We start from the raw sequence: 14,023 nt of genomic DNA, 5'->3' as shown, positions 1-14,023 counted from the left end.
TCTCCCCTCTTGACTGTGGTTATCTTGAGCCCCAAGAATAAGAGGGACCTTGATGCATAAATTTTAATACTTCTGTCTTTCCCGTAATAGAATATTATCACAGGAAGCCAGGACATAACTTAAATATTAGAAAAGAAAGGAAAACACCCAGGCCCTAATACAGAAATCAGCCAAGGACATTCACAGACATCAGAACAGCAATTACCACAACACGTGTCAACCAAGACCCAACCTCAGGGCTCTTCGTGCGGGATGGATTTCTGGTTTTGTTAGGATTTGTTTTTCTTTTTTTTCTTTTCTTTTCTTTTCTTTCTTTTTTTTTTTTTTTTTGAGACGAAGTCTTGCTCTGGCATGCAGTGGCCGGATCTCAGCTCACTGCAAGCTCCGCCTCCCGGGTTCACGCCATTCTCCTGCCTCAGCCTCCAGAGTAGCTGGGACTACAAGCGCCCACCACCTCGCCCGGCTAGTTTTTTGTATTTTTTTTAGTAGAGACGGGGGTTCACCGTGTTAGCCAGGATGGTCTCGATCTCCTGACCTCGTGATCCGCCCGTCTCGGCCTCCCAAAGTGCTGGGATTACAGGCTTGAGCCACCGCGCCCGGCGGGTCATTTACATTTTTAAACTACATTTTTTCCTCCCTCTGTTACCTAGAACTTCCGTCTTCCAAGATGAGCAAACACTAATCAGTTTTCCTCGGGCTTGAAATTATCAGTGCTACAACTTGAGTTCAGATGGCACCTTCCTTCCAAATCCTTGTTTCAGTTATTTGCCTTGAAAAAATTACTTTTGGGGGCTGAAATTTCTTGCTTGATTTTTTCCCAGAAGTGAATTATTTTTAGGAATTTAACTAAAATACATCCTGATAAGGTTTATATGCCTACCAAATGTCATTTTAAATAAACAGAGCAACCTCCCTTTCCAATATCTTTTGTGCTGCATAGGTGAGCAAAAATAAAATCTCACATTATTAGGTACTTATTATTTTTATCAAAATAGAAAAGGCTTCCTATTTCCCTTTAATTTTCTATGACTTTCTTTTTCTTTAGTGTGTGTAACATTTTGAAATTGGCCCAACACTAGATTTGTTGACTACGTGAGGAGCAGATAATACTATTCCCTAGTGGTTTGCAACATTTGAGATAAAGCTCAGAAAAGTAGTCCCATAGAAACTGTGCATCAGCAAATTTAAATTTTTTTGCAATTAAAAATGTGAGATGGCTACTACCAAATGTCAGTTTGAATTTTCTATATCATAAATACTAATACTATATGAGCACAATATTCTTTATAGCAATTAGCCATGTAGATGAACTCTCACAGTGTTTTAAAACACTTCCCAATCCTTTGGGAACCATAACAGACACTGAATTTAGAAACAGAAATTCCTGCATTGTTATAACTTGCAAGTCTCCTACACAAAGTCATTTTTACACGTTTTACAAAAGTAATTGGCACTTTTTTCTTCTATAGTTGCAAGATAAAAATAAAATTAATACCAAGAAAATATGCATGCTTTCTGGAAAGTAAGATTAAAAATGAACCACAAAGGACATATCAAATACATTATTTTTATTATGTACTATTGGTACTGTGAACTAAGTATATGTTTTCCCATTTATAACCAATATAACCCAGGTGGCCTAACGAACTTGTTTTTATTTGAGTAAAACATAGAATCACAGAAATGTAGAATGTCAGAGCCAAAAGAAATATCACATCCAAATTCATGATCTTGTTAAGGAGGAAACTGAGGCTTAACTGGTTAAATGAATTGTTCCACTGCCCACTGGTGCTTTTACATTTACATTAAATCATTAATGTGCTTGCTCAAGTTAAGCTATGGTGCAAGTTTTCCGTAAAATAGCATGCATATTTAATAATGTATTAAACTTATCCAAACTCAAGGTAAACACATAGCAAAGTACTTGATCATGGTTGGGGGAATAGATTTATTTTTAACTTAAATAATTTTACCCTGTAATTTTTCTCCTTTAGAACCCAATGCAAAACTTTTTCATCCAGTATTTATTATTTGCTATGTACCAATCTGTGTTCTAGAAAACAGAGACAAGCAAGACTCATGTTGTTCATTATATTCAAGTATGTAAATGGATATAGTTTGAATCATTGATTTTCTTTTTTTAATCATTTATGTTATTTTTCTATTTAACCTTCTGAAATTTCCTTTATTAGACCAAGCTACTCATTACAAAATAAGTTCACCAATACTATGTTTAAGGAAGAAATGAAATTTAATTTTTTTTATTGTAGACAAAGTAAACTTTCCAAGGCTATCCTTTGATTTCCTCTGTAATTTAGACTGATTCTATTAACTCAAAATTTATTCCTAAAAAAACTAGATAATGAGACTGTTAGTAAACCTAAGGGGTCATAATTATCATTTCTACAGAAATTTACAGTTCACCAATCACTTGCAAATGATTCTGATGGATAATTACCATTGCTTTCTGTGTTTAGATATCTAAGACTTTAAGTCTGTATCAGTATCTGTTATCTATATCTATATTCATACGATGTAATTTGCAAATACAAATATGTAATATGTTTTCATATGCTTTATCACTTATGTTTAAATGCTACATTTTGTGACGTGTGCTACTGATTTTTGCTTTTCACGATAACAAAGAAGAGATGCATAATGAGAATGTGAGGAGTCAGGGAAATTTAGTAAACACTGTTGGAGCTGTCAGATGCAGCAGCAACAGGATGATAGGTACTATTATAGATAGTTGCAAAGCAAACAAGCCCAGAATTGGACAGTGACAGGGGTTGGGTGAACTTTACAGAAGTGATTCCTAAGCTGATTGTTGAGGATGTGCAAGAATCAATCAGAAACAGAAAAAGAAAAAGGATATTCAAGGCAGAAAGAAAAACATGGATTTAGATAAGGAGGTCCAGGAGAGCAAGGAAAAATTTAGTGGTGGAAAGTGATTGGGGAGTGCATGAGTGTCTGTTTCGAAAGTGGCTGGAAAGAGTGGAAAGTGGCTGGAAAGTGGTGGAAAGTGATTGGGGAGTGCGTGAGTGTCTGTTTGGAAAGTGGCTGTTGAATAGACTGGAGAGAGAAGAGGAGGAGATATAATGGAGGCCTTTGCATATCTTGCTGAGTTTGGTTTTGTAGCTTTAACTTTAATTTGAAAAAGCAAAAACTGTCATAAATGAAGAGGACTGAGAAGCAAGACTTGTCAAAAAGAATTATACATGGATACAAAAGTTAGAATTCTAACTTAAAACTGGATATGGCTACCAACATACCTCCTTTCATATTTTTTCCAAATACTATCTGTTGAGCCAAAGATAAAACAAAGCAAAACAAGCAAAAAAAAAAAAAACTTCACTATACCTCAGGTTAAATTAACTGAAACTAATTGAAGAACCTAGAAAGAATCTCACTAGTTACAAAAGGTAACAGAACATAATTGAGAAATATAATTTGCAGCCTGAGCCTAAATCCTTTAATAGAGAGCATCGATACTAAGGAAAATTAAGTGATTCTTTAAAAATAATGAGCTATCATGCAAGGCTAATATGTAGCATATTACTAAGTAAAAATAAACAAAATTTAAAAATCATTAAGTAATATGTACAGAATGATCTCATTTTTGTGAACACATTGATGACGGGGAACAAATATGTATTTATGTATACTTTTGAATATATCCATAGAAGCACAAAAAAAGATGCAAAAGAACACTGAACAAACTGATTAACCTTGGTAATCTGTGGATAGAGAAGATATCACATTTATTCATAAACTTTGCATTACTTCAGTTGTTAAAACAAGCGTGCATTATTTTTAATATCTAAAATATGTAAACTGGACAAGCATAAGGCAAATATAACCGTGGGCAATTCAGAAAATAGTGAGAATATTACTGATTAAAATATAAGAAATGTGATCAAAGCACTATTCATTGAAAGAAGATTCATAGGTTTGAATATGTTCCTTATAAAAATTATTTAAATAAATTATCAGATAACAATTGTAGAAAGAATAAGAAAATCATCAAAAATTCAGAAAATTTGAAGCATAAATTCATAAATCATATTATGAATATTCAATTATAATACAATAAATAGAATACTAGTTTTAAAAGTAATGCATGAAATTTTGGCAAATTAAGTGTAGAATACTTGTTTTTTACAAGTGTTTTATGCATGAAATTTTGGCAAATTAAATAATGATAGAAAACATTGATAGATATATTTTGAAGCATAAAAGAGAAAAACTTCAGTGTTTAGAAATATAGAGACAGAATACATCCATTCCATCAATCTGAAAAAAAAATTATATGGAAAATAAAAATTGTCTAAAATGATGTAAGTATACAAAATCTGAACCAATTAACTAACATGGAAGAAAGTGAAAAAGGTATCAAGATTCTCAAAAAAGTTCTAAGTAAAGATGTTGTGTTGTTTTTCTGATATAATCTTTTCTGTGCTAAATAAACTATTTAATCTTATATAAAATAATGGAAAGCCAAGCAATTTGCTTTTGAATGGAGCACAATTAGGCTATCAGTAATTGGCAAAGTTAATAGACAGAGAGGAGCGCATGTGCACACACACATACACATACCTCCCTGCAACCATGTTTCCATAATAGTCTAATCTCAAGTATATTTAAATGAGAATACCTGATTTCATGAAAAAAAAAAAAAAAAAACTCAGTCATTCATTAAGTGACTTATCTGCTGAGAAAAAATTAGAGCTATTTCAGGAATGAAAAGACTGCTTAGCATTAGAAATTTTGTTAATATAATATGAATATAAGGACACCTCTATATCATGAAAAGTAGTAAGTTGAACTAACAGTAATTAACATTTTAAAGTGGGAGCAAGCAATAAATAAAAATGTCCAAGTATGATCCCGGGAACTCATTTCAGTTTGCTAAGCAATTAGTTGGCTGAGACCTAGAGCACCCCCTACTCCCAGGGAGAGGAGGTGTCCTTTTACTCAGCTTCTCCAGGGATGGATGACTTCCCACTATTGAGAGCAGGGCTACACACTTATCATGAGCTTCAGCGTTTCCAAAGGCAGGGCAGCTTGCTTTCCCAGAGAACCTTGATATCCTAGTAGCACAACATTTTGTTCCCACAGTGATGAGTTTGTTCTCACAATTGACCCCTAACAAGGAAAAGTAGGAAACAGGAAGTGTCCCTCCACTTGACTGACCATGGCATGGCTCCTTGTGGAAAGATGGAAAAGTCAGAATATACAGGCCTTCTCTTGCTACTCTTGCCATGTAAATCCTCCAATGAAACCTATTCCTTAATCTATTCCTTATGATACTGTGCATTTTACTCTGATCAATCACATGGTTCATGGCACTAATCTAGAATCTTGACCATTAAAATCTAAAACAAGAAAGCAAAGAACATAACATGCTTTTTCTAATGTAAAGAGAATAGAAACGAACCCAAAATGATGTATATGTTAGCTCCTGTCTTTTGAGAAGCAGATGCCAAGATGGGATTAAACATGCAAGAAATTTTTTGGAGAAAATGCCTGTGAAGGAAAAATAGGGAGGAATCCTGAGGGAGCTGGAAGAGTCATCACACTGTGGTGCAAGTCTAACCATTGTGCAGGAGAGAAAAGGAGATAAATTTGGGCAGGAAATGTATCAGACTGTGGCACAGTTATAAGAAGATTTCAACAGTCCTTGAGCCAAAATGGGCTGTCAGAAGAGCCCGTGTTTTCCAGAATGGGTTTGTCTTAGCATCTCTGCCACACTGTCATTAGCTGGGAACAGCTCATGAGAAGCATGGCATTTGTGCCAATGTCACAATGGAAGGCAGTAGCTGGGGACCTCTGTCAATTATTATCCCTGCAGTTAGACCTCTGAAAGCCTCATTCTCATGATTGCCATAGTGTAGGTTTTAAATAAGAGAAACCCACAAGAATCGGTAGATAGCATAACAGTATGCTTGGAAAAGCCAAGAAGATGAACACCAAAACATTTATTATTTAAAAGATGGTTTAACATTCATCTGTGGGGATGGTGATGTTCTGGAATTAAGATTAAATTGCTTTGCAGGTAAGAACACTATGTGCTATGAGGTGTGGTATAGCAAGGACTTTATTTATTCACAATTGCATAATTCAGGAATAATAATAAACTAACTATCATATATAAGCCTCAAAATCTCATGACACTATATCCAGTTTTTATATGCTATGCTAATAAGTAGGAAAACAGAATAAATGTATCTTAATAGATTATATGATCACAGCTTTATAATAGGAGAATATCAAAATTGACTGTATGTCTTAAAAAGAAAAATGTAAAAAAGGTCTGCATATATGCAGTGAAGTAGTATTTAGTTATTTAATAAATCAGTCATTTCAAAGAATTTGTGCTGAAATGGTAAGATTTTCAAAATAAGTGAAATTTATTGGTATATAGCTCTGTTTCTGGTGTGGTCCTGATTACATACACACACACACACACACACGCACACACAGAGAGAGAGAGAAAAAGCAGATGCAAGGAAACAAACATAAACACACATGCATAACTTTTGAAGGTTCAATTAGGAATAATTTGGTGTTTATCCTTTATGCTTTTTAGCTTTTTTCAAAATTTTTATTATGCATAAAATGCAGCCAGAAAATGATTTTGTAAAATAATTTTAAAATATACAAACCATCATAGTAGAAACGTGGTCATCATTGATGCTGTTTTTCAAATATTTCTGGTCCCCTGCTTCCAAGCACATGGTAGGAATGCTCTTCCTGGTGGCTTCACAGCCTAGGGAGGCCATGGGACTAGACTGAAACAATGAGTTTAGAGGAGAAGCAGGATATGTCACTTCAAGGCTGAAGCATTTAATTGCTGATGTAAGATACTCCGAAGTTCTTTTTCCTCTCTGCATTGAGGATCAGAAATGTTGAAAGTGGTGGATGCTTCATCAGCTTGAATATCTGAGAAGCAACCAGGAGCAAAGCCCCTCTGCAAACTTGCGATTGACATTTAGCATTAGCAAAAAATAAACCTTTGTTTTTAAAGCACTGAGATACGCCAGTTGTAGTCTTTATAACATAATCTAGTCCTTTGTGACTGCCACAAAATTGGTTACTAGAAAATGGGTACTGCCATAAGAAAAACCTCAAATATGAGGCATTAGCTTCAGGACTCAGTGTCAGACGGGAAGAAAACAGTTACAGCAAAGCGCCCGCATGCGCATGTGCGTGCACACACAAACACACACACACACCTCAAAAATAACTGTAGATAGTACTTCTGTGGTATTCTTGCCAAAAATGAACAACCTCAATGGGATCATAAGAAAACATCAGGAAAACTCAAAATAGGATGTATTTTACTAAATGCCTGATCAGTACACTACACTACAAAACTGTCAAGGTCATGAAAGACAAAAAAGAGTAAAAAAAAAAGTCACACATGAGAGGAGGCTAAGGAGATCTAACGATTAACATATATTCTTGGATGCTGGAAAAGAAGAAACACATTAATGGGAACATTGATGAAATTTGAATTCGCTCTATAATATAGTTAATTTCCTGGTCTTGATAATTATACTATTGTTAAGAAGCAGTCTCAGAACCATTCAGGGAACTCTGAGTAAAGTTTTAGTTTAGCTAAGTGAGCAGAGTATAAATTCCCATAGAGGCAGACCTTCTAAACAGCAGGTGGAAAAAAACTGCATAATTTACCTGCTTTCACTTTTGCTCTCATTGACACCGAGTGTCACTTGAAATACCAAATGATGGGTATTTCTTTTAATGTTTTGTTAGTATTATTGCCGGTATGCATCCCATGAAGTTATACAGGGTGCCCCAAACTTGGAATTCTAGTTTATAACTCTCTTCTTATGGCCCGTAAATTCTCTTTTAGGACTCTTAATATCCTTTCCTGAGAGCAGACCTTGGTATGGGCTTCTTGAGGCTCCCAGACCCCCAGGCAGTTGTCCCTAACTTTGAATCTCAGTGAGCAGGAACTTCAGTCGTTATGTTCCATTCTAAATTCCAATCTCATTATGCAAATCACTCTACATTCTCCCAAAAACACAGAGATAATACTCATTTCAAGAAGTATTATCAAAGAAAAGCCACTGTCAGGACACAGGATGTTTCATTACATCCTTTTCCCAAGAAAAGTCTGCAAAGAATGGTGTGGTATAGGCCGGATGTGTTGGCTCATGCCTGTAATCCCAGTACTTTGGGAGGCTGAGGTGGGCAGATCACCTGAGGTCAGGAGTTCAAGACCAACCTGGCCAACATGGTGAAACCCCGTCTCTACCAAAAATACAAAAATTAGCCGGGCGTGGTGGCACACACCTGTGGTCCCAGCTACTCAGGAGGCTGAGACAGGAGAATTGCTTGAAACCAGGAGGCAGAGGTTGCTGTGAGCTGAGATTGTGCCACTGCATTCCAGCCTGGGCGGCAGAGTGAGACCCTGTCTCAAAAAAAAAAAAAAAAAAAAAAAAAAAAAAAAAAATGGTGTGGTATAGTTCATCGTGTTGGGGAAAAGGTGATCTTCTGAATTCATTTGCACAAATAACACATATAAAATAAAAATGAATATTTTTATTGAACAGTAATTGAACATCTAGTAACTTAAATTTATATTAAGTAAAGCTTAAAACAATTTTTAAAACAATTTAAACTCATAAAACAGCCGAGAGAACTTTACACAATACATGGATGTCAAATAGGATTTTTCTACCAACTACATCACTTGTAAGTATAAACAAACTTTATTGCAACCATTTTTAAAACAAACTCATAAAACAGCTAAATTTTAAGCAATGCATGGATGTCAAATAGGATTCTTCTACCAACAGTATCAAATGGCTGTAAGTATAAACAATTTTTATTGCAACTTACTCTTAAAAGTTAATTAAAATATATTTTTTCAAATATGAGAGATTTTTATATTCCTAGCTGGCATCTTATAGGAGATGCTTGTCTCAGGAGGACTTCCTGGAATGTAATCCTGTGGGAGTTCCCAAGCATAAAACTTCAAGAAAAGTTAATGCATAAACAATGTCATGTGATTAAATTTAATTTAGTTCTTACCAGCTTCAGTGTGCTCAAATTAATCAATATTATTAACATATGGATTCAGAAAATGTGGATAATCCCAAGTTATTTGCTCTGAGGAGATGAATTATCTAATTAGGAATTCATCTACACACTACTTCTTTTGTTTTCCTTTTCTGAGGCTGTGTGTGTCTGTGTGTGTGTGTGTAGCTGGCCAGGAGCTCTGTGCCATCGTGGCTGTACACAATGCAGGTGATGTTTATTGGGAAATCACAATTAACCAGATGATGAGGAGTGAATTTCTTGAGCACTCCATTGTTTTCTTTCTCATCAATTCTCCTCTGGTCATAAATCCTTACAAATGGATCATGTCCACCCACTGCAAATTGGTAAATATTGGCAGGATTCATAGAGATTGTATACAGTCCCACTTTCTTATTCTTTTCTCTTGTCACCACAACTTTTGAACGGCTAAGTGTTAGGAATTAATTTACACACTACTTATCTTTTCCTTTTCTGAGACTGTGTGTGTCCAAGTGTCAGTATTCAAAGAACTATGGTTTGCCTTATTTTACCTCTAAAGAATAAACACATTTATGAAATTTTCAAGTCAACTGAAGAACTTGATCTTCAAAATAAATTGGTAAAAGATGAAAAAAAGTAAAAAAGGAATAGTTTTCAGAATGTCTGAGTAGATGCATCTAATAAGGCCATTAATTTTTTCAACACAATTATGCAATTTTAGAGGTAAATTATAAAGGAACAAAGAAAAGAGGCATAAGTTGTGTATGCACTCATATAAGGGGTAACAAAAGAGGCATAAAGAAACAGAGGAAAGGAATGAGAGACAAAGAATGTGTGGAAGGAAGAAAGGAGAGAAGAGAAGGAGATGGAAGAGATGGTTTTCAGAATATATTGTGAAAAATAGAAGACAGAAAGCAAATCTATTAATCTATTGACAATTCTAAATTAGTCAGACTGAATTTTAAAGTCCAGGGTACTCAGGTAACATCTAGCTAGACTGGATATGAGGCCTTCAGGATGGCAAGCACTGCACTCGATCTTGGCCCTCCTCCTCGGATGTATCTGAGCGGCTGGAAGACTCACCCAGCTCTTCATTTGGGAACTCAGCTCCATGACCTCTCCAGCCGGGGTGACGACCTCTCTGTGCCAGGTGACGCATGAAGAACCGAAGTACGTGGTTGTCAAACGGGTCGATACGGTGCAAGTTATCTTCATCTCGTTCCTGCTTGTTCTTCTTAATCACATCTTTTAACCCAGTAAGCTCAGTGGCAGCTTTAGCTGTGGGTGTCCAGATCTTGACATGCTGATCTAGGCCACTGGTCGCCAACACTGGTAGGTAAGGGTGGGGTTCCAGACAGTTTACTATACCTCCTCTGTCCCCTTCCATGAACTGGATGATCTGGCAGGATGATTTCTCCCAGAAGAAGATATGCCCACAATCACTACCGCTCACAACAAACTCACTCCTGGGGCCATAGAAATTAACACATTTGATTGTGGCATTATTTCTGTGCCCCTTATATCTCTTAACATATTGAGCACCATCACTGTCAGAGGAGTTGAAGAGGTAAATATCTTCATCATTGTAGCTGGCCAGGAGCTCTGTGCCATCGTGGCTGTACACAATGCAGGTGATGCTTACTGAGAAATCACAATTAACCAGATGATGAGGAGTGAATTTCTTGAGTACTCCATTGTTTTCTTTCACATCAATTCTCCTCTGGTCATAAATCCTTACAAAGTGATCATGTCCACCCACTGCAAATTGGTAAATATTGGCAGGATTCATAGAGATTGTATACAGTCCCACTTTCTTATCCTTTTCTCTTGTTACCACAACTTTTGAAGCTGGCCGGTCTTGTCTGAGGTCTATGGTGAACACAACGGCATCTTCACCTGAAGTGAGGAACTTATAAGGAGAGTCTGGCTCCAGAGCCAACTCGTGGGCAGGTCCCCTGTGCCTGGCCACACACCTAGTATTCTCGCAATACGATGCATTAATTAGTTCTGCTACCCGTACCTGTCCATCATGGCCACACATGGCCATGATGGAATCACCACAGTTAGGAAAGAACTTAGCCTGGATGACATTAATATCGTGACCACTCTCAAAGTTCAGTACTGGCTTCTGCCGCACCCAGTCCCACACTATCACCCTTAAGTCATCACCGCTACTGGCCAGCCGGGTGCCACGCTGGTTAAAGTGTACAGTACTGACAGAACCATCATGGCCTCCAAGAAGACCCTGCAGGCAGAAACGCTGCACAAAGGCTCTTGCCCCACAGGCCTCATATACAAAGCGGGCACTTGAACCCAGCTGCCGCTGGCGAAGAGCAGTAAGGACTTGCCAGCGAGGTCGGGGCAGGGCAGACGTCTCTGAGGAAATCCACTCCTCCAGCGCCCGATCCTCCTCTAACAAACACTGCTCATGGTTGGCGCCACCGCATCGTGGACACACCCGAGGCTGTTCTTCTTCCTCCTCCCCTTCCTCCTCCTCCATCTCTTCTTCTTCCTCCTCCCTTTCTGTCGCCTCCTCTCCCACTAAGGGGTAATAAAATAAACCTTCACCACTCACGAAGAAATGCTGAAAATCCTCCACACTTTCAAGTTCGACGTCTTCACTTGAACTTTCTAGGTCTGTGTCTTGATTTTCTGTGCTGGCATCGTTTGGGAAACCACCATCCCTGGTATCACCGCCATCTCCGGTCGATGGTTCTGCGGCCGCCATTTCAGTGCCGGAGGAGGCCACCGTCGCCACTGCTGCTCCAGACTGCTCCTCTGGGCTGCTTAACAGGCTTTCAGTCCCTAAGTCTGGTAAGCCATCTGTGCTGCCCTCTTGGTGGGACATCTCGAACGATGTTTGCCGTATCTGATCTGGAACTGGAAAAGTCAACCGCTAAAAGCTCAGGGAAGAGAGCACACCTGCCCTGAGGACGGACGGTCGGAGAAGGCACTAGGTTAGCGGCAAAGAGACACCAACCCGATTGGCTAAAAGGGGCGACAAACTAATCAACCAAGGCTGACGTCACTACGGGAGCCGGTGAGGTTCAGAAGGCTTCTTATCGGCTCGCCTCCTCTCAGGGTCCAGACTGCTCTAATTTTTCCAGGCCCAGAGCCACACCCCCACAGGCATCTTACACTGTGAGTAGCTGTGGTTGTTTTGAAGATTGAAACTTGCCGCACGTTGGGAAATGCTCTTATTAGAAAGGTCACGCCGTGAATGCAAAGAACTCTGATATTCTTAGTCTTGCCACCAGACGGCAATATTTTGGCGTGACAGAGAGGTCTCTACTATAGGTGTATCTTAAGTTAGATATAGGCTCTGAGATGAGGATGTATGTTTGATTAATTTAAGAAAATGATCTAAGGGAAGACAGTGGATGCAAGGAAGAGTGAAATCTCAGGTGAACATCCCTCAGAGGACAGCTTCGGCACGATCCTCCTGGGGAACTCTGGAGAGTAAGTTACGTCTGAGTTATCCTTATACCAGGCAAGGGAGCGAACTTTCATACTCCTACACTGTTCAGTCATTGGTTAAAGGCCACACTGGGAGGGATGAGCATATCAACTCCCAGATGTCCCATATGCTTTACAATCTCTTCACCTGTGGGCAAAAGCCCCTTCAGCAGCTTGAGGACTAAAGAGCTGTACATTAGTACTGATGCTTGGAAGGGAAAGGGAAGTAGATGGTACAAAAAGGGATTTGAAAGGATCTTGCAGGAGCATGAACATTAACAGCCACAAGGTAGCTAATACAACGACTATTAGAAAGGGCTTTGTTACTACGGTGTATGATGATGAAAGTACAACTTAAATAAAACTTTAAAAAGTGTATAGAAGTCGAATTTGGAAGGTGAAACTAAAACTAAAGTCATGGTAAGCAAATGCTATTCACTTCCCATATCTTGTTAAATGATGGTTGAAATCCCACAGTTGCCATACCCCTCTTCATGCCAGTTGAAGGAATAATCTGGGGCACAATGGTGAAGTGCAAAGACTGACAGCCTTAAATCATAAGACTCGAAAGTCTAAAAGAATCCTTGACCCAAGGTCTACCGATGAATGATGTGTTAGCAGGTGTGAAAACATTAATCTCCTTGTGCATCATCAGAACTCTTGGGTGACCAGGACCAATGTTAATGATCAGTAACATTTTGAAAGGAATATTCTTTTCTGAACAGTAGAACTCAACAGGGGATTAAAAATATTCAGTAAACCATGCTGTAAACAGATGTTCTGTCACCCAGGCTTTGTTTCCCTTTTTTTTTTTTTTTTTTTTTGAGATGGAGTTTCACTCTTGTTGCCCAGGCTGGAGTGCAATGGCGTGATCTCACCTCACCGCCACCTCTGCCTCCCAGGTTCAAGCGATTCTCCTGCCTCAGCCTCCTGAGTAGTTGGGATTACAGGCATGCGCCACCACACCCAGCTAATTTTGTATTTTTAGTAGAGACAGGGTTTCTCCATGTTGGTCAGGCTGGTCTCGAACTCCCAAACTCAGGTGATGATCACGCCCCCCTCAGCCTCCCAAAGTGCTGGGATTACAGCGTGAGCCACCGCGCCTGGCCTGTTGTTCCCTTTTTAGAGCACAAAGTGGCTTTAGCATGGTTCTTACGGACCCTAGGATTTTCCAGATGGTAAATGAGCATTGGCTTCAAGTTAAAGTTACTAACTGCATTAACCCCCATCAAGAGAGCCAGCCTGGCCTTTGAAGCCGTGAAGCCAGGCATTAATTTCTTGTCTCCAGTTATGGAAGTCCTGCATGGCATCTACCTCCAATAGAAGGCTGTTTGTTCTACAGTGAAAATCAGTTGTTTAGTGTAGCCACTTTCATCAATTAGATACACTTTGTATGAGAGAACTGAGGTAAAATCTATGTTTTGTGTTTAATGTTCCTCACTGCAGTTAACTCCCTGATGTGCACAAAATAGCTTCAATGTGCTGAGTGCTTAGTGTGGCTGTACAAAAAATAATCTCT

The 14,023-nt window shown here is 38.4% G+C and overlaps 2 protein-coding genes across 7 annotated transcripts in view; both read right to left on the bottom strand.

The window, feature by feature from the left end:
* Nucleotides 1-14,023, bottom strand: part of C12HXorf21 (chromosome 12 CXorf21 homolog) — a 111,058-nt gene that overhangs the window by 32,386 nt on the left and 64,649 nt on the right. The window lies entirely within an intron of this gene.
* Nucleotides 10,061-11,911, bottom strand: LOC111530583 (DDB1- and CUL4-associated factor 8-like protein 1). The gene has a single exon (XM_023197853.3). The coding sequence runs from the start codon at nucleotides 11,894-11,896 to the stop codon at nucleotides 10,061-10,063; it is 1,836 nt and encodes a 611-aa protein (XP_023053621.2). The 5' UTR covers nucleotides 11,897-11,911.

Source organism: Piliocolobus tephrosceles, chromosome 12 (assembly GCF_002776525.5).
Source record: "Piliocolobus tephrosceles isolate RC106 chromosome 12, ASM277652v3, whole genome shotgun sequence".
In the NCBI taxonomy this organism is placed as follows: Eukaryota; Metazoa; Chordata; class Mammalia; order Primates; family Cercopithecidae; genus Piliocolobus; species Piliocolobus tephrosceles.
The sequence above is the reverse complement of the archived record's forward strand: the minus strand, read 5'-3'. Positions and strand labels throughout refer to the sequence as shown.

Coding starts and splice junctions, on each gene's coding strand:
- LOC111530583 (XM_023197853.3), bottom strand. CDS start 11,896: ATGTCCCACCAAGAGGGCAGCACAGATGGCTTACCAGACTTAGGGACT.